General features: G+C 45.6%; 1 protein-coding gene across 1 annotated transcript in view; it reads right to left on the bottom strand.

Moving 5' to 3' along the window:
- Positions 1 to 5,970: 5,970 nt before the first annotated feature.
- Positions 5,971 to 26,081, bottom strand: part of cngb1a (cyclic nucleotide gated channel subunit beta 1a) — a 39,293-nt gene continuing 19,182 nt past the window's right edge. Inside the window, exons 17-37 of the mRNA XM_061246937.1 lie at positions 23,598 to 23,724; positions 23,444 to 23,474; positions 21,363 to 21,774; positions 21,129 to 21,250; positions 20,197 to 20,356; positions 17,852 to 17,954; positions 17,028 to 17,172; positions 16,286 to 16,489; positions 15,216 to 15,424; positions 14,114 to 14,164; positions 13,362 to 13,448; positions 12,696 to 12,760; positions 12,154 to 12,276; positions 11,906 to 12,047; positions 10,977 to 11,136; positions 10,282 to 10,379; positions 9,837 to 9,920; positions 9,329 to 9,447; positions 8,522 to 8,668; positions 7,160 to 7,343; positions 5,971 to 6,180 (exon numbers count right to left, since the gene is read on the bottom strand). Coding sequence (XP_061102921.1) covers positions 5,971 to 6,180; positions 7,160 to 7,343; positions 8,522 to 8,668; positions 9,329 to 9,447; positions 9,837 to 9,920; positions 10,282 to 10,379; positions 10,977 to 11,136; positions 11,906 to 12,047; positions 12,154 to 12,276; positions 12,696 to 12,760; positions 13,362 to 13,448; positions 14,114 to 14,164; positions 15,216 to 15,424; positions 16,286 to 16,489; positions 17,028 to 17,172; positions 17,852 to 17,954; positions 20,197 to 20,356; positions 21,129 to 21,250; positions 21,363 to 21,774; positions 23,444 to 23,474; positions 23,598 to 23,724 — 2,983 coding nt within the window. The remainder of the gene's footprint in view (positions 6,181 to 7,159; positions 7,344 to 8,521; positions 8,669 to 9,328; positions 9,448 to 9,836; positions 9,921 to 10,281; positions 10,380 to 10,976; positions 11,137 to 11,905; positions 12,048 to 12,153; positions 12,277 to 12,695; positions 12,761 to 13,361; positions 13,449 to 14,113; positions 14,165 to 15,215; positions 15,425 to 16,285; positions 16,490 to 17,027; positions 17,173 to 17,851; positions 17,955 to 20,196; positions 20,357 to 21,128; positions 21,251 to 21,362; positions 21,775 to 23,443; positions 23,475 to 23,597; positions 23,725 to 26,081) is intronic.

Below are 26,081 nucleotides of genomic sequence, written 5' to 3' on the forward strand. Positions count from 1 at the left end.
AGCCTATTCAGTCGCAGCCCGCTATCATTTAAATATCCTATTGTAGCTGTGTCAGCCACTCGGTTCCCACACAGAACGTAAGCAAACCAGCCCGTGTCGCGTCCCCAATTTGTTGGCTTTGTGTTTTACTAATGTTTGATTTATGTAGGAATGTCTTGGCAGCACTATTTATAGAACATCCGTCGGTTAGATCAGCCCAGTCCTGGCACACCCCATACAATCTCCGTCAACGACACCCACTGTTTGTTCAATCCTCTTTTTAGGCTATAATACGTGTATTTGTAAAACAAAGCGAATTAAAATGTAAAAAGCGGAATACTATACATATATTTTTTATGTAACGTAGATTGTTAAATGTGTATCAATCTTTGAAATTAAACGGATTAATTTACGCATTGTAAAGCGGGTCGAATGACGTTTCTGTACTTTGCTCATTTTGTTCAGAATGTAAAGGGTGTTGCAGTAGAAATTGTGTTGTCCCAAGAGAGTAGCAGCCACCGTAGCATTTTCGAACCAAGGCTCCAAGTTGTCAACGTGAGCACATTTATGCTTTACAAACGAGGGTTAATCCCCACACCTGTGAATGACGGTTGTTCTAAAGCTGTGGACGAGACGGCTCGAGAACTAGCGCCAAATACAAATAGCCTAATGTTCTTACCTCTCGGGCCAGCGGGCAAAGTTGAAGTTCCTAGGACGCTCGTATTTCCTTTTAGATTCCTCCTATGGGTTCTTTGAAGATAAAAAAACGAACGCCTCCAACAAAGCGCTACGTGCCTCTTGTATGCAACACGGGAATGTAACTAGCACAGGGTACCCACACTTGAGAAAGTTCCTTCCTTAAACCGCCTCTTGTCTGCAGATGCTGCGAACCAACCAGACTCGCTGGAGCAGAGAGAGCCAGCCAGCTGATTCTGTACAAAAGCAGTGACGTAATTCTACGCTTTGATTTAACGCAAAAAAAAGCGTGCCTTTGCGGGTCGACTCACACAGCTGGATAGTTTTATCAGTGATGCATTTAGACCTGCTCACTTATTTCTGACTGACTCTTAATAAATTTTGACATAATTAAATTACCCAGCCAACGTGTCCTACTCTCAAGAAGCGGCCAACTAAACAGAAAACTTATTCTCACTGGTGGATCTCTAGCCTACTGCTGTCAGTAAACTTCCAAACTAAAGGACCGATTATGCGCAAGAAGCTGCGATTGTAACACGATTTTGAAGAGGTTTGCACCGGTCCTGTTTTATTGTAAATTATTGTAAATCAGCATTTTATGATTCTTTAATGGCGTATGCGTATACCGAATCACTGACCTGCTTTACATTTCAATAAGGTCGAAAGGACTCCTTGCCTTGGGATTGGTGTCACCCGGGCTCCACATCTGCTAATTTCTACTACTACTTCTTACTATAATAATAATAATAATAATAATAATAATAATAATAATAATAATAATAATAATAATAATGTTATTGCCATTAGTTGTAATAATAAAACATATAAAACAAACAAAATAATGTCAAACACTTTTACTAATATATACTTTTTTTTTTTTTACAAGCCACACATTTTAAAAAGCATAAGCAAATACATTAAAGATGATCTCATTTGAGAGCATTACTGCAGAGAAAAGCAGGATAAACAATCCCATATGTACACAACTAACAGGGTACAAAATTTTTTTAATTCTATACAAACATGCACATCCAACCAAGGGAAATAAGCAACAAATCAAGGAGACTATAGGAACATAGAGCTAAATGTGTCTGACGTTCAGTATGATAAGCCATTCTAAACAAGCAGATGAAGTCCCTTTCAACTTGAATGCATCTTGTGTGTTAGCATTATCTATATGTGAATTTTCATACTCAACAATTAACTTCACATCAGGACAAGGATTAAACATGGGTCTAACCCTTAACACTTTTTTATTCTACACCAAAGAATAAACATAAATTAGCAGCCGATGGTTGATCCTCATTTGCAGTAAATCTGCACACAGCAGTCACACAAAGTAAGCTCAGAACAGTTAAGAACATTACAAATACATTATAGCCTCCTCTGTTTCATAATCAAAAGCCTCTAATAAGCTTCACAAACAGTAATAAAGTTCTATACACTAAGTATAAGCATGTAAAGTTTAGTTGTATACAGTAAGTATAAGCATGTAAAGTTTAGTTGTATACAGTAACTATGAGCATGTAAAGTTTAGTTGTATACAGTAAGTATAAGCATGTAAAGTTTAGTTGTATACAGTAAGTATAAGCATGTAAAGTTTAGTTGTATACAGTAAGTATGAGCATGTAAAGTTTAGTTGTATACAGTAAGTATGAGCATGTAAAGTTCAGTTGTATACAGTAAGTATGAGCATCTACATTCTAGCTGGCAGTTTCGGCAGCTGGTTCTCAGTGCAATAGCATCTACACACCCATGTTTAATTATTATAAAACATAGAAAAATCTATCTCAATCTATCTATATCACATATAGTAAAAACAGTCTATATCACATATAGTAATAGTAGTCAGTTCTGCCTGTGTTACCACATGGAAGATAAAACACACAGTGCATTAGGCCTATATAATGTAATAAACTATATTCCGTGTCTGGTAGGCTCACAGCATCAAAAATCTGATATTAGATATAAATTAAAATAAATAAACATATTTACAAGTCAGTCATACAGTCGGTGATGGGGCAGGAGCATCTTGTCTACACAAGGCTGTACGGTGATTTCACACGGCAACCTAGACTTCTGCCATACGCGCCTACTTTCAGAAGAAAGAGTAGAACATCCAGTAATGTTTTCGGAAAGAAAAATGAGACAGTCGGACAACACAGTTTTACGGTTTCTCTTGGTTGATGACTACAGAAAACAGGTTTGCAAAATGTAACACTGCATTTTCTTGATCTAAATTAAGTACATAAGTCCCATACAGCTATAAAAATAAGCTCAGCATTTGTGGAAACCAAAGAGTACAGCGCAATAAAAACAAAATGGTGATGTCTCCCGTCAGCTGTGATGTTAGATATAAAATCATACAGCAGCCTCATTATAAAACATCTATCTACTGGGAATTCAGCACTCGTAAAATATTTTAGAACAATCAAAAAAAAAAGAAAAAAAATGATGAACACGAAAAAGATAGGTGTTTAATGATTAACCCCTTGCTATTTATTTTGCTCATTCTTCAACAGATGCAATTAATGGACAAACCATTAATGAGAAAGTGATCAGTACCAGCATGTACCAGTACATTGTTAATACTGGTAAAATTGGCAACAGCTTTGGATAAAAATAAATCAGAGAGTATTTGCATTTACTGCTCACATAAGTCATGTACAGCCATCTTGACAGGAGTATTAAAAGTCAATGGTATCAAAATGGATCTAGCTGTATGCTATGCAATAGCACAGAATCTCATGTTGAGTATCTGATGTTAGGAGTTGACTGCAACTAACAACAGTGCAGCATATTTGTAAGTGGAATACACCACTAAGCTTCTACATAACCTCATAACCTGGTTCTGAGATAGAGACCCTAACAGTGTGTTAGCCCAGGTTCCCTGGAAAAAAAAAAAAAAAGGAAAAAAAGAAAATGCAGGCTTGCTCAGCATTGTTTTATATTTTTTTAGCTTCTTGCCTGGCTGTTGCAAACACAATGACTATCTCCACTGACTTCCTTCCCCCTTCCTCTGTGAGCAGGAGCCATATACGCTCATTTCCAGGCATTTCTGCCACTAGACTGCTGATTTTCAAAGCCTTCAGATCACTTTTGAACAGAGATATTTATAGAAAAGCTTGTTTTGTTTAATAGGCCTAGTAGTCCCACGTCAGACAAATTATATTACATTTCAAACTGAGATCTCTTTAGAAAAGCTTGTTTAGTTAAAATGGCCTAGTTCACCCATGTCAGACACACTGCAAATATGACTTTTCCATTATTCTTCGCCATACTCAGCTGTAAAAGTTATTTTAAATCAGAAGCCGTTAAATTAAACATCCTCCTGTCATGTGGATTGGGATTATCACTGTTCAGTTCTTACACACACACACACACACACACACACAGAACATGCACTCCCAGCCCCAGAGACAAACAGGACACACAATAGTGGTGAGTTCAGGCACGGGACATGCAATGCCAGCAAGTTCACACCTGGTCCACACAATACCTGTGAGTACACACACGGTCCACACAAGGCTGGTGAGTTCAGATGCGGTGGATGCAGTGCCAGCAATTCGCCCCTGGACCACACAATGCAGGCGAGTTTACACATAACACCGCAGAGTACACACACAGAAGATGCAATGCTGGCAAGTTCACACATGGAACCCAGACTTATTGTGAGTACACATAACCTTGGTCAGCTCACATTCACAACTAGAACATCGACATTAGAACAGAAACACGAGTAAACTCAGTGTCCAACACCACCATTATATTTTTCTCAGTGCAAACTCAGCAGCCATATAAAGAAAGAATAATGTAGGTATTATGTTTTCTCTCCCAGCATCTGAATAAAAAAAATAATTATAAAAAATTTTTTTTTTTCACCACCTTCCCAATGTCGTGCAGTACTGTTGGCACAGACGTGCTGCCTAATTCACTGGAAATCGATGGAAAGGATTTTTCCACATCATAGGTCAGAGCTGAATGAGGACTGAGCAGGAATCGATCCCAAAGCCAGCAATGTGCTGCATAGTGAAGAATCAATATAACCTTGTGGTCATTTTACTGCGGGTGTCGTTGGGCTGATCCAGTTAATGTTTCCATAACATTTCACTGATGGTATAAAACATTTCTACCGTGATTGCTAAATGGTGAGAGCACACATTAGCTTGGCTTTCATCCCTGGATGTGGGAAATCACAAAAAGCTCCAGCAACTAAAGACAGGAAGCAAACAAAAAATAACAAAACAAAAAAAACATATTATCCACAGTGCCACAACTAAACTCTCCTAGTTCTGTGGGGTTACTCCAAGGGTCTTAAAATGCAAGGCAACTGGCGGGCTGTTATCTGGCAGCACTCAAAGCACATGCTCTTTATTACAAAAAGCTGTAAACTCTTTTACAATGTTTATCATCAACATGACAAAAAAAACTATGCTACAGCTTCAGAAAAGAGCCCAACGATGCATTAAAGCATTTTTCCCATAGCAAACTGCATCAGAATCTGGCCTAAAAACAGAGGTCTGTGTTACTAGGAAAGCCCTCAGTCCCCTAATACCTCAACAGCCCCTCCAGAGATTACTCAAAGATTATTACATGGCTCCTGGGTTCTACAAGAGCCAATCAGAGTACTGTGTGCCTGTTATTAAGCAGAGGGACAGTGATCATATGTGGGGTATGTGAGGCTGGAGGTGGGGTAAAGGGTCGAGGGGGTGGGGGTGGTGAAAGCTGTGTTTGGCAGACACCAGTCCTTGGGACTGTTGTGTGTAAAGCAGTTTCAGAAGAGCAGACCTGGAGATATCCCGTTCCCATGCAGGTTTAAGGGCCCTCCCCCAGGACCCAGCTATTGGCAGACGATGTCGTCAATCACTGTGACAACTCGGGAAGGACACAAACCACTGCTGGGGTTTCAAACACCAAAAAAAATAGAAAAAGAAAAAAACAAAATTACAACTTTCAAGGAGATTAATGGGGTCCCACAGGGCTAAAACAGACTTTTCCACAACGTGCGTCTTTGGACCGATCGTTTCCTGGCGAGAGAAAGAGAGAGAGTGGAGAGGAGGGTGTGCGATGGCGGATGTGTGGTCTCCGTGGTTACTCCGTGACTGACTCAGCCTGGGCGTTGCTCCCAGGGCTGTGTGCGACTGGGGCGAGGGCGTGGACTGGGGTGTGGCCTTTCTCCAGGCTCCTAAGCGCAAGCGAGCGAGCTAATGTCCCGTTCCAGGAAGAGAGGAAAGAGCGGCGGTTTCTCTCGCCGTTTTGGGTTCCCCCCGCCATCTTACCCAGCCACCCTGGAGGCTACTCCTTGGGCTTCTTCCCCTCCCCTGGCCTGGGCGCCCCTCCCTCGCCCTGCACCCCCGCCCCTGCGTCTCCCTCCACGGACAGGACGTCGTCCCCGTGGGGCGCGGGCGAGAGCCGGATCAGCATGGAGCCGTCCCTGCTTTCGGTCACCAGGTCCTCCTCATCTTCCCCCTCCTCCGCGGGCCGCCCGAGGGTGGAGGTGGAGGCCTGAGGGGGGAGAGAGGGAGAGAGAGAGAGGGAAGGTTAGAGAAGGAGGAGGAGAGGGAGAGAGGGAGAGAGTTAAAGCGAGAGGGAGAGAGAGAGAAGTGAAGAGGGAAGTGGAGAGTGAGAGAAAGAGAGAGTGAGACAGCAAAGCAAAGGAAAAAAGAGAGGGGGGGGGGGAATCATGTGGGACAAACACAGCTGCTAGGTAACTGGAATGTACACAGCACACACACACATCTTCCTTTACATACAGAGAATCCTGCTGTGTGCTGTGAGTGTCAGGATGTCTGAAGCTTACTTTACTTGCACACGGCTGTGAGTTAATGGGCTCATAACACATAATGATCATTTTAAGGCTTTTGGCAAGATGTTTTTTTATGCTGTTAAATGCAAGCCTGTTTCTGACAAAAACAGCTTGACTCAGTTTGTTTGCTACAGTATAGGCTTGCCTGTTTGTGTGTGTGTGTGTGTGTGTGTGTATGTGTATGTGCATTAGTGTTCACATGTGTTTGTGATTGTGTGTGTGCTTGTGTGTGTGTATATGAGTTTGTGCTTTCATGTTCACGTGTGTTTGTGCGCATGTGTGTGGAACTGAGTGCCTGTTCATGTGTGTGTCTGTATCTGAGTGTGTCAGAGTGTGTGTATATCTGTGTGTGTGTGTATCTGTGTGAGTGTGTGTGTGTGTGTGTGGGTCTGTATCTGAATGTATGCGAGTGTGTGTGTGTAATTGTGTGAGTGTGTGTGCATATCTGTGTGTACGAGTGTGTGTATCTGTGTGAGTGTGCATGTGTGTATCTGTGTGTGTGTGTGTATGTATTTGTGTGAGTGTGTGTGTGTCTGTATGTGGGTCTGTATCTGAGTGCGTGCGCATGTGTGTGTGAGTGTAATTGTGTGAGTGTGTGTGAATCTGTGTGAGTGTGCATGTGTGTATCTGAGTGCATGGGAGTGTGTGTTCTCCCTGTGCCGTTCTCTGGCTACGTACCCGTAGGCTGGTGCTGGACTTGTAGGACTTGCTCAGCTTGGAGAAGGTACCCTTCATGCCGGATTTCTGGGTCACCTCCAGCGCCGCCTTGAACAGCTTGGGGGTCTCGGGCCGCGGGGGGATCACCTGGGCGCTCTCCTTCGCATCCTTATCAGCCGGTTTCGAATCCTTCGTCAGCATTTTCCTGCGGGAAACAGGAAGAGCGTGAGCATGGCTCCCAGACTACCAGTTACAACAGTTTTCCTCAGTTCCAGACCAGTTCTCCTGCCCCTCAGGACATCTGCCTGATCCCCAGCGTACAGGAGATCACAACACGCTCGGGATAAGATAGTATTCCGCTCCGCCTCCTCTTGCTCAGCCTAATAACGCGGTGAAAGGCTGGTTTCTGAACACAGACTCGGTGGATCTGGCTCTCCTTGTTGTGTGTAATTGTGGCTTACGCAGTTATGAATGTCACTTGTTTTCACCCTGGATTGGAAGCACATGTATGCACCATTTATGGATGAATCAGACTTGAATCAGAGAAGTAGTGTGATGTTATGCGCTACTACAGACCCTGACCTATTCCCTGATGATGGAGGTCATAGTTTGGTTTGACCATGACCCCCCCCCCTCACCCATGACTGGTCATATGACATGACAGTGAAAGTCAGTTGGACTCAAGACCTCCCCCCTCCCACTCATTTGGACTCCATCCAAATAAATTCCTCAGCTCCCGCTGAGGAATTTCAGGCTGAGATGAAGCCCACTGCTCTGTTTCCCCTCTTCCCCCACCACACAGGGAACATTTCACCCGCACCACTGATCCCGGATCACCTTAACCACACACAATCCTAATCCCAGCTAATCCAATCCCTTTGAAGAGTAAACTCTTTGGAATTTTGGAAAGTCCATTGCTTTGTTCTAGAGCTCGTCAAAGTTCTCCAACTTTTTATTCTAGGTTCTAGAGCTCCGGGGTACCAGTAGTGATTGTTAGCATTAGAATGTTCACTTAAGAACATTCCAATCACAGATTTGTGACCTCGCAATTTAAAAGGTTAAGGCCAGAGGGGGATGCTAAATCCCACTTCAGTCACTGGGGGTTGATACCTCACCTCCCAGGAGGTGCGGGGTGAGAGGTGTGTCAACCACTCCTGACCTTGTGAATTATAAGGTTCAATGTGCATTCTGAGCAGTTTTGAGATATTTAGCTTCAAAGCATTCACGTCCAACGCAACAAAACTGAAATGCAGAGCCATTCTTCATCAATAAATGTCAGTAGAACCATATAATTCAAAGGTCTGGAATTGGTCAGGTGACCGAACCACATGACTGGAATCTGCAGCCGTGATAGGTGGATGCAGACGGTGGGCTCTCGCTCACTTGGCCTTCTTGCGCAGCAGCTTCTGGGACTCGGGGTAGTGCACCAGGATCTCCGCCAGGTCCTTCTTGTCCAGGATGAAGAGGTTGGCAAACCCGTGCGCCACCACGTTGGCAGTTCTCCGGTTCCCGCCACCCACCGCCAGCAAGCTGCACACAGGCGCAAGGGTAACCGTGGTTACAAGGGCCCAATGTGTCACCAAGGACAACTAATCCACATAAAACGGTCAAAGAAGGTCACTGAATTCATATGGAAGGGAAAGCAAATACCCATAATGTATCTAAAAGTAAAAAATACATTATTTCTACTGATATACTCAGCACTCCGTATACATTATTTAGCAGACACTTTTACATTATTGGCATTTGGCAGACGCTCTAATCCAGAGCAAAGTACAGTTGATTAGACTAAGCAGGAGACAATCCTCCCCTGGAGCAGTGCAGGGTTAAGGGCTGTGCTCAAGGGCCCAACAGCTGTGCGGATCTTATTGTGGCTACACCGGGATTAGAACCACCAACCTTGCCTGTCCCAGTAATTTACCTTAACCACTACGCTATAGGCCGCTTTTATCCAAAGGGGCAAACGTTAAGTGCATATCAAAGCTCAACGTGACAACTACAGAACACCGGTTGGATAAGGTACAATTTGCACAAAGAAGGAGTGGTCTACAGCCCTGGACATCATATTTAGTTCACATGGTAAATATAGGCCAAGTCAGTAGGTATGGTATGTCAGTTCATGTAAGGTTTAAAATGGACACTATTTATTAAACAGGGCCTTGAAAGGAAGGAGATGTTGGGTCTGCCCACCTGATTTCCCCGAACACAGACCCCGCCCTCAGCGTGACGAACACCGTCTTCCCATCAGGCCCGCCCACCACCTGCACCTCCCCCGCCTTAATGATGTACATCTCCCGGCCAATCTCCCCCTGCAATACAGGAGGGGGCGTAACATTCAGTTATAACAGAGTAAACATGCTATCAAATTAATCAATTCTCCCTGTTTTACTTTAAATCTAAATCTACAGTGCCAACACATAACTCATGAATAATATTTTAAGAAGTCATTGTTGCTTAAAACTGTTTACATTTCACATTTGGTTACATTCTGGAAGGGGATCTTTGACTAACTATCACTATGCGAAAAGCCAGGAAAAGGGGATTGGCAGGTGTACCCATAGGTTTTGAAAGGGAAAGCAGAAATGTAATATGTGTGGGCATCATTCATAATTCAATATTTTATCACTCATCATTCTCATGCTGGAATAAAGGGCACAAAATCCATAATTGAACAGGGGTCCGCTCTCTGCCCCCTCACCTTCTTGCAGACATAGTCCCCGGGGAGGTAGACCACAGACCTGAGCCTCTTCAACATGTCAAAAATCATCTGCCTGTCACAGCCCTGAGAACAAAAAAGAGAGGAGGAGAGGGAAAGAGAGAGGGAGCGAGAGAGAGGAAGAGAGAGGGGGGGTTGATCATGTTGATCACACAATTGCTAGGGCACTGGATTGTACACACAAACACTCAAGTGTATAAGATTAGCAGTCCTCTCCTGTCTTCTCGTGACAACTTCTAATTTGCCAAAGTGCAAGAGACAATCCATTTGAAGTGAAGTAAAAAAAATAAATGAAAACAAATTTCCACACACAAAATACTTCATGTTTTGTCTTTGTGGCCAAGGACAGACAGCCAGGAAAGAGAGAAAGAAGGCTCTAAATGGCTTAACCAGACCCAGGCTCTGAACGTTCCCTGGCTGGACTCACCTGGAAGAGAGCGACTTTACTGACAATGGAGTAATTCACATCCACAGCGATGTCCAGACGCATCTTATCCGGGAGCTGGATCAGCAACTCCTGTTCATCTGAAAGACGGAGAGAGAGAGAGGGGGGGGGGGGAGGGAGAGAGAAGTAGAGAGAGGGAGAGAGGGAAGGAGAGAGGGAGGGGGGAGAGATAGAGAGAGATACAGAGATAGAGAGATTGAGGGAGGGAGAGAGAGGGGGAGAGAGATAGAGTGAGGGAGAGAGAGAGGGAGAGAGGGAGGGAGAGAGACAGAGGGAGAGAGGGAGGGAGTGAGACAGAGGGAGAGAGCGAGGGAGGGAAAAGGCGAGGGATAAAGGGGGGAGATGAGATGGAGGGATGATGAAAGTGTGAGCAAATGGGAGGGGGACAGAGAGAAGGAGTGAGCAAAGGAGGGGATGATTATATTTGTTATTTTCCCTTGGCTATGTCTTAAACAATACAGATATAGTGTCTTCATATCCAATACATGTTTTGTATATAAAAGTACAGTCCCGCAGGACTGCTGCGTTTGTCCTAAAGGAGCACCAGTGAACTGAACAGAGAGACACCGAGAGGTGGCAGGAAACCCAAAGACCCACCACTCTTTATTAACGCAGTCAATCATCAGCCCACAGTGAGCTTTCCATTCTTCTCCTGCAATGCATAAAAACACACTTACCCAGCATGCCCTGGGACTGCCAGGTGTAGTCGTACCAGGTTTTGACCCGGTTCTGGACGTCACGGGGGATACGGTAGGAGGTCATGTATTTCACGGTGTTGTCCATGCAGGCCCGGTAGTAGGTCTGTCCTGCCGTTGCCGCGCCGACCACGTCTCTCATCTGGGGGGGTAGCGGAGGTCAGAGAGGACATGGTCAAAACAAACTTTGACCTCCATCATCAAGGAACAGGCCAGGGTTTATAGTAGCACATAATATTAAAATATGTTTCGATTCAAGTCCATCCATAAATGGCACATACTGTACATGGGCTTCTTTCCCCAAAGCAGGGTGAAAACAAGTGATATATATAACTGCATAACCCACAATTACACACAACAAGGGGACCCAGATCCACTAAGAGCCAGTGTCCGTATAAAGCTCATCGGAAGAGGAGCGCTTATCAGCATTCCCTGTCCACATCCAAGCTTTCTCCACTAGGAGTTAAAGGCAAAACTCAAGCCAAGTCAAGTTTACTTCTACAGCGCTGTTGACATAAGACTGTCACAAAGACACATTACAGAGAAGCCAAGGAGGAAAAAACGTCAAACACCAGGCCTAAACCCAGAATAGCCAGCACATGAGGGGAGAAATACCCTCAGTGGGGGGAAAAGACTCCTCTCAGGAGGAACCCGTCTACAGAGGGGGAGCCCATCCTCCGCTGCCCAACAAGGTGGAAAGTAGATATAACAGACATGTAATGAGAAATCTGGTAACAGTTCAGGTATTAAACTAGCAAGAAAAGTAGAAAGTCCAAAACTGATTCCCATTCGGAGACGATGCCTTGGTCTCCAGCACTGGATGTCCTGAGCAACCCTGCAGAGGACGGGGAGGGGAGATGACATCTACGTCTGGCTCACTGTAGGGGCTAAACCGGATGAGCATTACCCACCTGACCGATCATGATGGAGAAAGCGAAGACTCCCACAAAGTAGTTGACCAACTGGAAGATGATCTCGAAGAGCGTGGTGGGGTCGGGCAGGCCCCCGATGGTGATCAGGGTTTTCACCGCAAAGTAGTAACAGCGGATGTAACTGTGCATCGGGGGTGAGAGGGGTGAGAAGGGCCGTGTCAGAGTGGATCACGTGGAGGGGGGTTTTGGTTAGAGGCTGAAGCCCACCCCTGTGAAGCCCTGCTCACCTGTTCCCCACTCCGTTGTAGACCCACTTGGTGGAGCCCAGACCCTCGTAGGCCGAGCCCCAGTAAAACAGGCAGGCGTTGCAGTGCAGGGAGTACAGCAGGTAGGTGGTGGTGCGGATAACTCTGAGGGAGAGTGAGTAAGGGACGGGGGGGAGGGGGAGAGGGAGAAGGAGTGAGAGTAGGGGATGGGGGAGGGGTGAGAGGGAGAGAGAAAGAGGGAAAGTGGGAGAAAGAGGGGGTGAGTGAATGAGGGAGATAATCAGTGAGAGAGAAAGGAAGAAAGAGAGGGAGAGAGAAAGGGAGACAGAGAGAAAGATAAAGGGAAATTTTAAAACCTACCATTAAATAAACCTCTCATTGAGAGAGAGAGGGAAAAAAAGAGCTACAGGACCTTATTCAAGGGGGAAGACAGTGAAATTGGCAGAGGTGGCTAACAAATGCTCAACCTCTATTGGAGATAATTACAGTAATTACAGTAAATACAGTATTTCCCCAAACGAGACGTTAGCAGGCACTTGCGTCATTGTTCTCCCCCATCTTACCGGTAGATGTAGGCTTTGCTCAAGATGGCCTCCAGACGGTCATTAAACTCGAAGAAGGCCATGTACTGTGGACCAGAGAAAACTCCCTTAGTGCACACAATCACAGCTTCTAATTTAATCCCTCATACATAGTTTACATAATTCCTGTTTATATATTCAATTCAATTCAATGAGCTTCATTCATATACTGTAGCCAAATAAAATAAAATGTAGCATTTGATTGGTCACAATAGCGAGATGTAAGGATAATTTATTGACAATATATTTATGTATTTATTTATTTGTATGTACAAGGAGCAACTGAGGGACACAATGGCATGGCCTTAGAACCAGCTCTGACACCAGTAGTATCTTCTCAAGAGAAACAAGAAACCATACTAATATTTTAATAAGCCAGAAATGCTAAAAGGGGCAACCCATATGCATTACTTCCGGTATAATTTGGATAAGTATCCAGCCACCTTTATACCACCTTAAAAATGTCAAACTTTGGTTAATATTAGCCTTCTAAGACTGTTTGACTGTCACAATCCATTTCACGGGCCGACCCCTTTGGGAGTAACCATGGATACGCTGCCATCACAGACTGGTATGAACCTACTGTCGTGCTGATTGGGGCCTGTTCCCATGAGCATTAGTCTTCAGCTCTGGAGCTGGAAGCATTACCTTAAGCAGTCGGGGGAAGCGGAGGAGAGAGTTGACGCCGGTTTTGATGTAAAGCAGCTCCAGGGGTACGAGGCTGATCAAGTCCATCTGTAGGACAGGGATGATATACGTGTGACAGGGCGATGCTACCCCCTTTTCCACGCGGCATCACATATGTCATAGTTTAAGCAGCCGGGTGGTGTAATCTGAACCAGAGGAGTGTGGACAGGAAAGCATGATTCATGCTTCATCCGTCAGCTTCCGTACGGAGTGGTTTTGGAGATTCCAGTCCTGGTGGAGGGTCCGTACAGAGCACAAATGGAGACTCTGTGTGCTGCCAAAACATTTTAACCGCACGGCGTGCTCTGTATCGTCAAACAAAGCTGTTTTATTGTCTCTGTTGAGACTATGAATGTAACCACCGTACGGAGGCTGCCAGATCAAGCACGAATCAGGCTTAAGGGACGGCGATGGCAATGGATTCACTCCATTAAATAACCAGTACATTTAGCAGATGTGCACAGCTCTACTTACAGACATTAGCATTTATTTTTACATACTCTACATTTTTACAGCTGGATATATACTGAAGTGATTCAGATTAAGTACCATGGTCAAGGGTACAATGACAGTGTCCTACACATTATAGTACAACACTGCCCAGATAATGGTTAGGGAATGTGATCGTCACCTTAAAGCAGTGTTTTGATGTAGTTCTCCCGCATTATAGTACAACACTGCCCAGATAATGTTTAGAGAATGTGAGGCGTCACCTTAAAGCGCAGTGTTTTCATGTAGTTCTCCCGCATGTCCTTTTTGTCACACTGTGATAAAGAGAAAGCCATGAAAAGAATTAGCACACATCAGCTTTTAGTCCAGCTCGCAAATGTGCATGCGCGTGTTTGTATGTGCGTCTGCCTTTGTTTGTGTGTTTGTGTGCGGCTGTGTGTGTGTATGAGTGTGTGTCTGTGTCTGCGTGCATGTGTGTCTCTGCATCTGTGTGTGTGTGCATGTGTTTGTGTGTATGTGTCTGCATGTGTATGTATTTGCATATGTGTGTGTGCGTGCATGTGTTTGTGTATGAGTGTGCATGTGTGTGAGCAGAGATAGATGGTAACAGGCGAGAGACAGTGATCTAGTCTCTGTGTTGAATCTATGTTTCTGTATATGTGGTCTTTGTGTATACTGCGCCAGTCTTCAAATATTATGGTGTCTGCACTGTGAAAAGTGCAGCATGTGCATTTTTTCTGTGTAACATGTATTTGTACAGCGTGTGAAAGACTGCTTCATCATTATACGACATTACTTAAGACCAGTGTTTGCTACATGGTATTTTGAATCAATGTTATTAGACACACAACCATGAGGCTATTTATGCATTCAAGATGCAAATCAAAAATGGAAAAAATGTAGGTTTTTTTCAGTCAGTTCAGGAAACTAGCCTTTTTTATGATGGCAGGAATGTGTGTCTGTGAATCAATATATGGCACCGCATGTGTCACGTGTCAGGCGCAGAACACTTTATGATTTCTGCATTTACATGTAAATTTAAGTCTAACATGGTGTGTCTATCAGGGTTTGCATGCACTCTATTAAAATTAAATTAATATTTGATTTAAAGGCACAATAGGTAATTTAGGACTCCTAACGGTCAAGAGAGGAATTGCAGCAACAAACACCCTCATACCGCAAAACTGTTTATCCCTGCACCCTCTCCGTGAAGGCATTGAAACCCCCCACACCATTGGCTGTTGCAATTAGAACCAATTTTCAACGAATGAGCTTGAATTTTTGTACAGCTATACAATGTTTTGGTCTTACCTATTGTACCTTTAACACTGAATGTTTTGCGACTGGTCGCCCGGCGTTTCTCACCACGATGTCTCCGCCCCGGACGAACTCCAGGCGGGGCTGGAAGACCAGGATGTCCAGAATGTAGATGGTGTCGCACAGGTAGTCGGCCAGCAGCCACAGGTAGATGTTGCTGGGGGTCTGGTAGGGGAAAGCCCAGCGCACGGGGATCAGCCACAGGTTCCAGTTCCAGGCCATGGTGACGAAGAACAGCCACAGCACGTACATCAGGTCTGCGCAACAGAGGTCAGAGGTCACCGTGGGTCAAAGGGCAGGGATGAGGGGGTCATAGGTCATCATGGGTCAAATGGCACGGACGAGCACTAAAATGGTTTTTGTTGCAAAATAGAACACGCCACCTAGGAACATCAGTATGTGTGGAAAGATGCGGAAAGTATCAGAATGGCATTCAATTGTCACAGAGAAAGACAGATCAAAAATGCCTTCATGTTGAATCTCCACAGAGATAAGTAGAAAGAAAATAATAAGCTGAACAGATTGATTATTGCACTAAAATGATTTTATTTTGACTGCTGCTAACTGCTTAGCACCAAAATATATGTTTTAAGGAGTTTTTAACAATTAATATTGTTGTGTGTTGAAATAAAAACACATACAACTTGAGTAGGTATATCCTGGTGGCAGTGGAGGGAGAGGGCAGGGAGAGATGGAATAGAGTGGGGGAGGCAGGGGGGTGTGGAAAGTTGGGTGGGCGCTGTGGGGAAGAGGGGAGAGGTGGGGAGAGGGGATGGGCAGGGACTCACTGGTGTAGGGGTCAATGCTGGAGGGAAAGGGGGAGAGGTGGGGAGAGGGGATGGGCAGGGACTCACTGGTGTAGGGGTCGATGCTGGAGGGAAAGGGGGAGAGGTGGGGAGAGGGGATGGGCAGGGACTCACTGGTGTAGGGGTCAATGCTGGAGGGAAAGGGGGAGAGGTGGGGAGAGGGGATGGGCAGGGACTCACTGGTGTAGGGGTCGATGCTGGAGGGAAAGGGGGAGAGGTGGGGAGAGGGGATGGGCAGGGACTCACTGGTGTAGGGGTCAATGCTGGAGGGAAAGGGGGAGAGGTGGGGAGAGGGGATGGGCAGGGACTCACTGGTGTAGGGGTCGATGCTGGAGGGAAAGCGATAGCTGACAATTTTCATTATCCAGGCCGGGACCTTCACTCTGCGCCACAGCTGCTGGTACCACTCCCCGCCCCCCTCTTCCTCCTCCTTTTCGGCCGGAGCCGACGGCTCCTTCTGCTCCTCGGCGGGAGGGGGCGGGGGTGGAGGAGCTTCACTGGCCTTCTTGGTAGGGGCTGAGGGTGAAAGGTCACAGGTGAGAGGTTACAGGTTAAATTTACATTCATTCATTCATTCATTATCCTAACCCGCTTATCCTGAACAGGGTCGCAGGGGGGCTGGAGCCTATCCCAGCATACATTCGGCGAAAGGCAGGAATATACCCTGGGCAGGTCGCCAGTCCATCGCAGGGCACACACACCATTCACTCACACACTCATACCTATGGGCAATTTAGACTCTCCAATCAGCCTAACCTGCATGTCTTTGGACTGTGGGAGGAATTAATTTGTCTCTTTTCTGCTTGGGAAGTGTACTCATGTTTACCCAAGGAGAACATTGCTTTCAGGGTACATTTGGGATCCTTGAAAAACAAAAATGTACCTCCACTGTCACTTTTTCCCTGAGAGTGTAGCCTATGTTTCTTTCTTACATCCAAACAGAAGGTGAGTCCACTGGTCTGAACTGCACTGCATCTAACCAGGGTTGTTGCAAAGACAGTAATCTTAGCATGTGTTTCCGTGCATGTGAGTCTGCACAGAGCGAGGGGCTCACAGGCCGTGGGGCTGTCCTCATCCGAGTCTGGGTCGATGAGTTTCTCCTTGGCGCGCTCCGTCCGCTCCTTGAAGAGTTTCACCAGCTCCTGCAGCCGCTCCTGCACCACAGTGCTTGTCTGGCTGGCCGCGGAGGCAGGCCGGTCCTTCAGCCTATCGGCACAGGGAACCCACTGTGACATCATCGCTCACCAACACAGGAAATAGCATCACGGAACGGCAGGTTGCATCACAATCACGGAACGGCAGGTTGCATCACAATCACGGAATGGCAGGTTGCATGACAATACACCAGGGATTACCGGGAAACCAAACCCCTACTCAAGATGGCTACACCTTCACCACCAACCAGACTACTGAGGCAAATGCCACAGCCACAGGAGGGATTAGTATTACTGTTGGACTTGGCTGATTCAGAAGTCCAGACATGTCATGACAAAATCAGTTGTGCGTCCATTTAGTCGGCTGTAAGTCTGAAATGAGCTTGAAACAGATCTCGCATTTTGACAAGAATGGATGAAATCTTTGAATTTGCAAAATGTTAAATTTCTAAATCAAAGCTGGTGGCTTAAGGGACACTTTAAGTAGAAGAAAAGACGACTATTTCAGAAGTCCACGGTATTTCCACCCAGTAGTGGTTTCCAGGCTCAGGTAAAGTATTTGGTTCCAGTCAAGTGGATTTGCTATTTAGCAGAATTTTTCTGGCAGAAGGTAGAATGAATTGGTCAAATGAGCTGGTTTGGCTCACGGTGGAAGAAACACAAGACAGGACTTCTACTTTCTGACCCCTGGACTGCCCACCCCACCCCTGTGTCCCAGTGTCACACACCCATCGTCAACGCTGAGGAGGCTGCTCTGACTGGGCCACGTTCTGACGGCAGTGTCCTCCTCCTCCTCCTCTTCGTCCCCTTGGGAGTACAGCTTCTTTCTGATTGGACAGAGAGCAGGGGGCCCAGTGAGGACATGCATGGAGCCACAGAGTCACAGAGCAGTGCAGGGGAATCAGACAGCAGGACAGCGCTGATACAGAGAAACAGACAGAGTAAGAAAAACAAACAAACACACATAGAAAGAAACAGACAGAGATAGAGAAAAACAGACAGACAGAAACCAAGAAAAAGACAGAGAGCATCAGACAGACAGAGAGAAAACCAGATAGAGAAACAGAGAGACCAAGACAAAGACCAAGAAACAGACAGAAAGGAACAGGCAGAGAAATGGACAGAAAGAAACAGACAGACAGAGAAACAGAGATAAAGAGACAGGCAGATAAAAATTTGGACAAACAGAAACACAGACAGACACAGAGACAGGGGAAGAGAGGACAGAGAAGAAACAACAGACAGGGACAAAGAAACAAACAGAAGCAGAGAAACAGACAGACAGCTAACAGGCCAGGACATCTCATGCACTGGTGATGTGTGTGGAACACGAAGAAGGCAGACATGTGGTGGAGAGAAACCACAAAAAACACATGTAAAGCATTATGCAATCTTGCAGGGCAGTTCAAAACATGTGGCGCCTCTTGGCTTCTATCCAAAGCATGCAGTTTGGATCCCACACACCAAGGAGGGCTTAGTTTCTCACGGTGATACAGACAGACACAGTCTCCATGCAGGACGTGAGGCGATGCTTTTGGGTTGGGTCATACTATGGATGACTATGAGGTGGGGTGGTGGGCCAAGGGGGAAGGTAAGGGGGGGACAGGGATTTGGGAATTTGGGATTGATGATGATGCAATAGGGGTTTTTGGGGTGGTTTTGGTTGGATGGGTCTTACATCGTAGTCCAGAATTTCTCCAGTTTGCGTGGTCTGGGTCCACCCATGGATCAATCCATGTAGGGGTGTCAATGTTGGGGATGGGGGGGTTAAGGGAAAGGAGGGGGGCATATAGAGGAGAAAGACAGGAGTAAAGCTACGGAGGACTCAGGGCTCATGGCTGTGTCATCAGCCTGTATCCAGCTCTGACAGGAAGTTTCATCACCCTCATCCATGATTATGCACAGCATTCCTGTGGCAACTTCCCAGAAATTCCCATTGGAATTGAACTCTTCCACACACAGGAATGAAAGGGGATACAGTACACGGTTTAAGCTTCTCATACATTTACACATTCTTTCTACGACATTGGCACAGTGAGAGTCAGCATTGAATCCACTGTGACAGTCAATGAGTCCAGCAGTGATGACATCTACTCTACTGGGGTTGACTAATGACTGAACATTTTGTGGTGTCCTATATCCGTCTTTCTGAGAATGCACCATAAAATATTCAAAGAAATGCATTGCAAATTGTATGTAATTCCCATATCCTGCTCTTCAAATTGAATAGAACATCGCAGTAAGACTTTTTTTAAATCCAAGACATTAATTAAATTTCACACAAAAAAAGCTAACTGGTCTTCTTGAAATGTAATCAAAAATCTTTGCTTTTGAAATCCTGTTATTTCTACTGGGAAATTAGATGAATCACAGCAGTTGGCTCTCAGATAAACAGTTGCGTAGCAAAAAGCAATAGACACTGGAGACTGTCCTCATCTGTTTATCGCTTTTATAACTGCTCAACAACACAACGCAGATAAGAGAGAAAGAAAATGAGAGAGTGAGAGAGACGGCAAGACAGCAAGAGAGATAGACAGTGAGAGAGTGAGACACAGCAAGACAGAGAAAGAGAGACAGAGAGAGAGAGAAAGGGTGAGAGAGAGAAAGTGAGAGAGAGGGTGCACCACGAATGTGTGCTGGGGACTGACTGCAGCACGGGGGTTGTGGGATTTTCGCATTTTGTTGGTCAATGTAAGCCTGTAACCATGGTAATGTGATCTACTGTGGGGGCAGCTATGGTATTCTAGAGTCTCTGCAGTCTTACTGTTTGTCCACAGCTGTGCTGCACTTGTCCAAAAATGAGACAGCAGGAGAGAGAGTAAGAAAGAAAGAAAGAAAGAAAGAAAGAATGAAAAAATATATAAACAGAGGAATTGAGAAGAGAGTATGGGCCGGTTTCACAGATTAAGATTAGTCCTGGACTAAACATAGTTTTGTATGGAGAATCTCCATTCAAGATTTTATTTAAACTGGCCCAATGTGTTTAAGCATGGGTCGGGCTCTTTTCTGGAAATCTGGAAATTCCACAAGGTGAAAAATGGACATGAAGATCATGTGACCACTGCTCACCTCCGGGCTGCCATGGAGACGCCAGGCACGGTCAGAGTCTTGGGGTTTTGGTCCTGCGGGGTGAGGATTCGGGGCACATTGCGGGGACCCCCTCCTGCGTCTCCATCAGAGTCTACATCCTCCACGTTCACGGCTGGGTGTACGCTAAGCCTAGAGCTCTCTGAAACACACACAGGGGACCTCAATTACTGAGCTCAGGAGTGCCATTTTTTTTTTTTTTTCATTTTCTCCCAATTTGGTAGCCAATTGTACCCTATCTATTCCAATCACCCATGTTGCTGTTGCGGGCCGGGCTTTTCCCTTTACAAGTTGCATCGTCTCTCAAGTTCCCGCAAGAGACTCAGAGACGATTGCAATCAGGGCTCTACTGTATACACTGGCTTTGGCAGGACCGGGGCACGAACCCCAGTCCTCGGTGTGCAACTGTAACAAACTGATTCCAGCATCAAGGTCCATTACTTTAGCCATGTGCCACCGTGACACTAGGAGTGCCTTTTACCTCAGATCTTCCAGGTAAACGGACAAACACTTGATTCTAGGACTCCTGAGGAAAGCACAGGAAAACTAGACTGTAGAGTCAATGAGATTCATTAGAGGCAAAAGAAGGTCCTAGAACTTTCTCAGTGACAGGCTGCTTCTAGAACTCCAGGAAGAACACACAGGGACAGGTAACTCTGGGACTCCCAGAAGAAGAAAAAACAAGCACAGGCACATACGGTTCCAGAACACACGGGGACACAAGACACAAGAAGACATTCTCGAATCATGGAATTTGAAACCACAACAGAAATAGGGCTGTGGAACTGCAACGAGAACAGAACGTGAAACTACAGGGTGCAGCACAGTATGGAACACAGCACAGCACAGCACAGCCACGGAACGGGACAGGGTAGAGGCGGGGGACGGCATGCCTACGAGAGCGTCTGGTTCACCTGAGGGCCGGTTAGAGGAAGGGTCTTCGTCAGCTTGGAAGCCGGGGTTGGAGAGCCCTGAGCCCTGCCGGATGGGGGGCAAGCGAGGGTAGCTGGGCACATTGGGGAGGTCCAGCACACTGCTGGGGGAGGACGGAGTGGGGGTTCGGGGGTTGGGCGGGAGGGGGGAAGTCCGCACGAGTCGGTTTAACTCCAGGTCTGGCTTGGGCTGCTTAGGCATCCTGAGGCTCCTGCTGAGGCGTGAGGGTGTTGAGGCGGTTTCGGACGTTGACGAAGCACTGCCTGGTGAACTGGGGCAGCTTGGTTAGCTGCAGGGGTAACTGAGGCAGCTTCTGGGGCAGGCCGGGCAGTTTCTCTGGCAGCTTGGGTAGCTGAAGCGGCAGCTTGGGCAGTTGCTGGGGCAGTTTGGGCAGGTTCTGGGGCAGTTTGGGCAGTTGCAGGGGCAGCTTTGGCTTGGGCAGCTGGTCGAGCCGGGGCAGTTTGGGGAGCTGGGGTAAATGCTGGCTGAGCTGGGCCAGGTCGGGGAGGCAGGGTTTGGGCGGGGAGAGGTTGTTCTCTTGCAGCAGCAGGCTGAAGCGATCCAGGCACTGGGGCAGGAAGGGGATGCGCCTAAAACACTGCTGTACCCTGCTGCAGCTGGCAGGGACTGGGGCAGAGAGAGCAGAGAGGAGAGCTGTCACAGCGAGCAGTGCAGACAGAGACGTGTCATACAGACACAGCATATTACAGTTATTCCGCTGACGCTTTTATCCAAGACATGCATTATTTATTTTATTTATCAGGGACAGTGCACATTAATGAACATTTTCAGTTTCCACATCAATATAAATGTGCCAGCTAGTTAGCTAATGAGCTCATTTTCATCTGCAGTCCCTAACCTGAGTGTCTTTGGACTTACAGCGACTTACAGTTGATTGGACTGTAAGGGGACCATCCCCCTGGAGCTATGCAGGGTTAAGGGCCTTCCTCACAGGCCCAACAGCTATACTGACCATACTGAGGCTACACTGGGGCTTGAACCACCAACCCCTGGGTCCCAGTCATGCACCTTAGCCACGAGGCAACAGGCTGCCACACATGTACAAACCCCCGCAGACACACTGGGCTAGGGTGGGGGTTACACAGGTAATAATCTACAGCCCTCACCAGCCACTCCACTCAATACAAGATATGATTATCCCCAGAGCTAACGACCACGCTTCTCCAACCTGCCACCTAATTGCGCTCTGATTGGTTCTCCAGGGATTACATAACAGCCCTGAGTGGAAATCTCTGTAATGTTCTGCCCGTCTAAACTCCTGCAGCAACCTCAACCAATCAGAGACATCAGTCATGCTCAGAGAGATAGTGAGGGGGTGGTCCTCCCCCCCTCACCCAAGAAATCCAAAACAGCCACAGAAGATCAGTTCTGGTAAAATGCGGAAACAATCTGTCTTAACCAGGACAATTTATTCTATTCTGATTGATTTAGAATTTGGGTTTCCCTCTACATTACATTACATTAATGGCATTTGGCAGACACTCTTATCCAGAGCGACATACAGTTGAGTAGACTAAGCAGGAGACAATCCTCCCCTGGAACAATGCAGGGTTAAGGGCCTTGCTCAAGAGCCCAACAGCTGTGCGGATCTTATTGTGGCTACACCGGGATTAGAACCCCCAACCTTGTGTGTCCCAGTCATTTACATTAACCACTACCCTACAGGCCACCCTAGCCTCTACCCCCAGAACTGAATTCCTGGCTACGCCAGTGGTCATCAGTCATACTATATTTACCACTCGTACAACTGTAACACGGACATAAGTCTTTAGCTCCGCAGGCTATCCGTATCCCTTGTTGTGTGGCACAGCACACAAGTTCTGTGGTTTAAAAGCTGCAGCAGATCTAACCACCATTACACACACACACACACACACACACATATACACACATACACACACCCAATCAGACAGACATGCAATGGAAAAACTGATAGAGGTCCTATGATAGAACCATTTGAAAGCAGTGTACCTGCAATGGCTTTATTTACCAAAAATGTACCAACAATATCATCATGTCAACAGATATACTTTGAGATCATTCCAATATCTTATTATTATTATATCTTCTAAAAGGGTGGTGTGTTGGGGGAGAGGCCCTATATGCCTATATGCATTTGATACTCTGGCCCTGTTCGTAAAGATATATAATCTGCACTGCATCACTGAGATTTGAGACCTATTGTGTTTCTATGTTCCCTACGGCCTGTGTTTTATATCCTATGTTTCATTTCACTTCTGACATTGGGCCTTGAGAGAGCACTCAGAAGACTGACCTCCACACTCCTGCTCAACAACCGCTTCCTCCTGAAGAGACACAGAAGGAAAACAGGAAATTAATCAGTGGCTGGAGAAATCGACAGAGATCCTGCCCCCACAGTCATTAGTCCAGGACACTGCGATGGCGATAGATTCCAGGACCGTCATTACCTGGGCGGTGGCCGGGGGAGGAGCGGCTCCAAGCGTGGCCGTTGGCTGTTGGGTCACCACGATCTTGGATTTTGGTGCTTCTTCCGGTTTGGTCGAAGCTTCAGTTGAGCCCACATCCACCAGGCACCTGAGGAGGAAAGGGTCGGTCAGTGGCCGCTTCTTTTTTGAAGGCAAGAATGCGCTGGTACCTGGCACATGCAATAACGAAACATGACCCTGCTGAAAAGAAAACAGCTCAAACCAGGTTTTGAAAGAGCTGGTAGCTGGTTGACCAGCTCATGCCCAGTTAGACCAGCTTCATGACCAGTTTGGTCATGCCCAGTTAGACCAGCTTCATGACCAGTTTGGTCATGCTGGTTGACCAGCTCATACCCAGCTAGACCAGTTTATGACCAGCTTGACCTGTTAAATTGTTCGAGCTGGTCAAGCTGGCATAGCTGGATTTTACACCGGGGAACGCTCCTGTGCACTGCATCAGTAATAAATAAATATATAATTGTCCATTTAAAATCAAATGTTCTTTTTCCCAAAGCTTTTACGTATACAGGAGTGTGCCAGCCCCTTATTATTTAATTCGGGATCTGTGTCATGAAAACAGACAGCTGTCTCTCGAGAAAAAGTTCCCAACACGCTGCCTACAGAGCGTAATGGTAAACTCCTGGGTAAATATTTAAATCCGAGACTCCAGTGTCGTCCTTCATGGAATATATTTGTCAGATTTGTGAGCGGAAACTAAAATAATGATATTATTACAGATTAGTGCACAAAGACACTCGGGAACAATTGGTCCTGAATGTCCATGTTAAAACAGTGCAACAGTTGACCAAAAAACTCAAATAGCCTACTGTAAACATCTTTTTAAAAATGTAATACATAAAATAAAATAAAAATTAAAGTCATGAACAAAGATAATGAGGTGAATTATTATATTTTCGGATGTAGAAAACGTTACTACAAATGATTATGAAATTAACAACCGCATAAACAAGGTGATTGCAATCATACAATTATAGCCTGTGACACTCAATTCACCAATAAATTAATTATTTGACAGTTCGTGATGATATTTGAAACAATGCATTTCGCAAGCTACACCTGAAAGGTGAGACAAACGTACTTGTTGAATCACACCAGCCTAAGCGCCAGCACCGTGTTGTTCTTGCATTTTTTTGTTCCTGCTAGGAATTCTTATCACGCTTATCACTCCGCAGTCTATAAAATGGAAGATAAACATTCAGCGAATGCACTACATTGTGTTAATACGATCATGTTTAAAACGCATCAAGCTAAACAACTTGTAACAATTATACAAGTGACGATTTACATAACACCTCATGCAGATAAAAAAACGAATCTAAATGAATAAATAATATGTAGGCCACTTACTTTAATGTATGATAGTTTCTTCAGTGAATTAAGCGTTTAATGATTGCCTTCAGATCATATCCACATGAGGATAACTTGGTGATTTCAAACAAGGATTGTTTATACATAAACAAGATGAATTGATGAACGCACATAATATATAATAGAACAAAAACAATAAATAAACGCTTGACTATATTAATCTATACTCGTCGTAAAAGTAAAGATATTCCCTCAGTAATCGCATTTGAAATCCACGGAACCTGCGCCATCCTTTTGCGGCGTCAGCGCGGATCAGCGCGCAGCCTGAAAACCAGGCGAAGTTACTAGGGCAACGGTCGAGGAGGGACACATCGTGACTAGGGAGAGGGAAGCAGTTGCTATGACGAATCAGCATGTTGCTATAGCATCTGGATTAATTCATTAACATCGGCAAATAACATCGGTAGATAATAAACAGGAATTCTAAGATCTATCGTGTTCCATATTAAAAGTGTAATTTACTAGACAGTCCCCAAAAATTGTTGCACATCTAGACTGAATCTGTAGCAGGATTAGCGTACTTTGTTATCGTCTCAGCTCTGTTTCGATTAGGCTTTTGTGTACATTCACTTTATTAGGTAGACCTGTACACCAGCTTGTTAATGCAAATATTTAATCAGCCAATCATATGGCAGCAACTAAATGCATAAAAGCTTGCAGGCATGGGCAAGAGGTCGTTTATCATAACCTAGTTTTCCTCTTGAAAAAACATTTTTATTGCAAAGGATAAATTGTGGAGGGTAAGAATTAACGGTTTGGCTGTGGGACTCAAAGGCTCTAAATAATATACACTATGGCAAGTATTTAACCGTGTGCACGTAAGTCCTAGCCTCCAGCTAGCAAACAAAAAAATAAATACTGAACAGTGTTCCAAACGGTGAAGGATTCATTTGATCGCATAATGGTGTGGGGGCAGACACCGGCAACAGTTTAGCAATGAATTCTGGGCCCCTTGAAGGCCTCCATTGAACTGGAATTTTGGTGGGCCCACATCAGCTCTGTGGGATACAGTATATGGGCTATTATGGATCAGTAGTTGAAACAGCATTTCCACTTCTATCAACTTCATCATATCTC

The sequence above is a fragment of the Conger conger genome, chromosome 6 (assembly GCF_963514075.1).
Source record: "Conger conger chromosome 6, fConCon1.1, whole genome shotgun sequence".
Taxonomy (NCBI): Eukaryota; Metazoa; Chordata; class Actinopteri; order Anguilliformes; family Congridae; genus Conger; species Conger conger.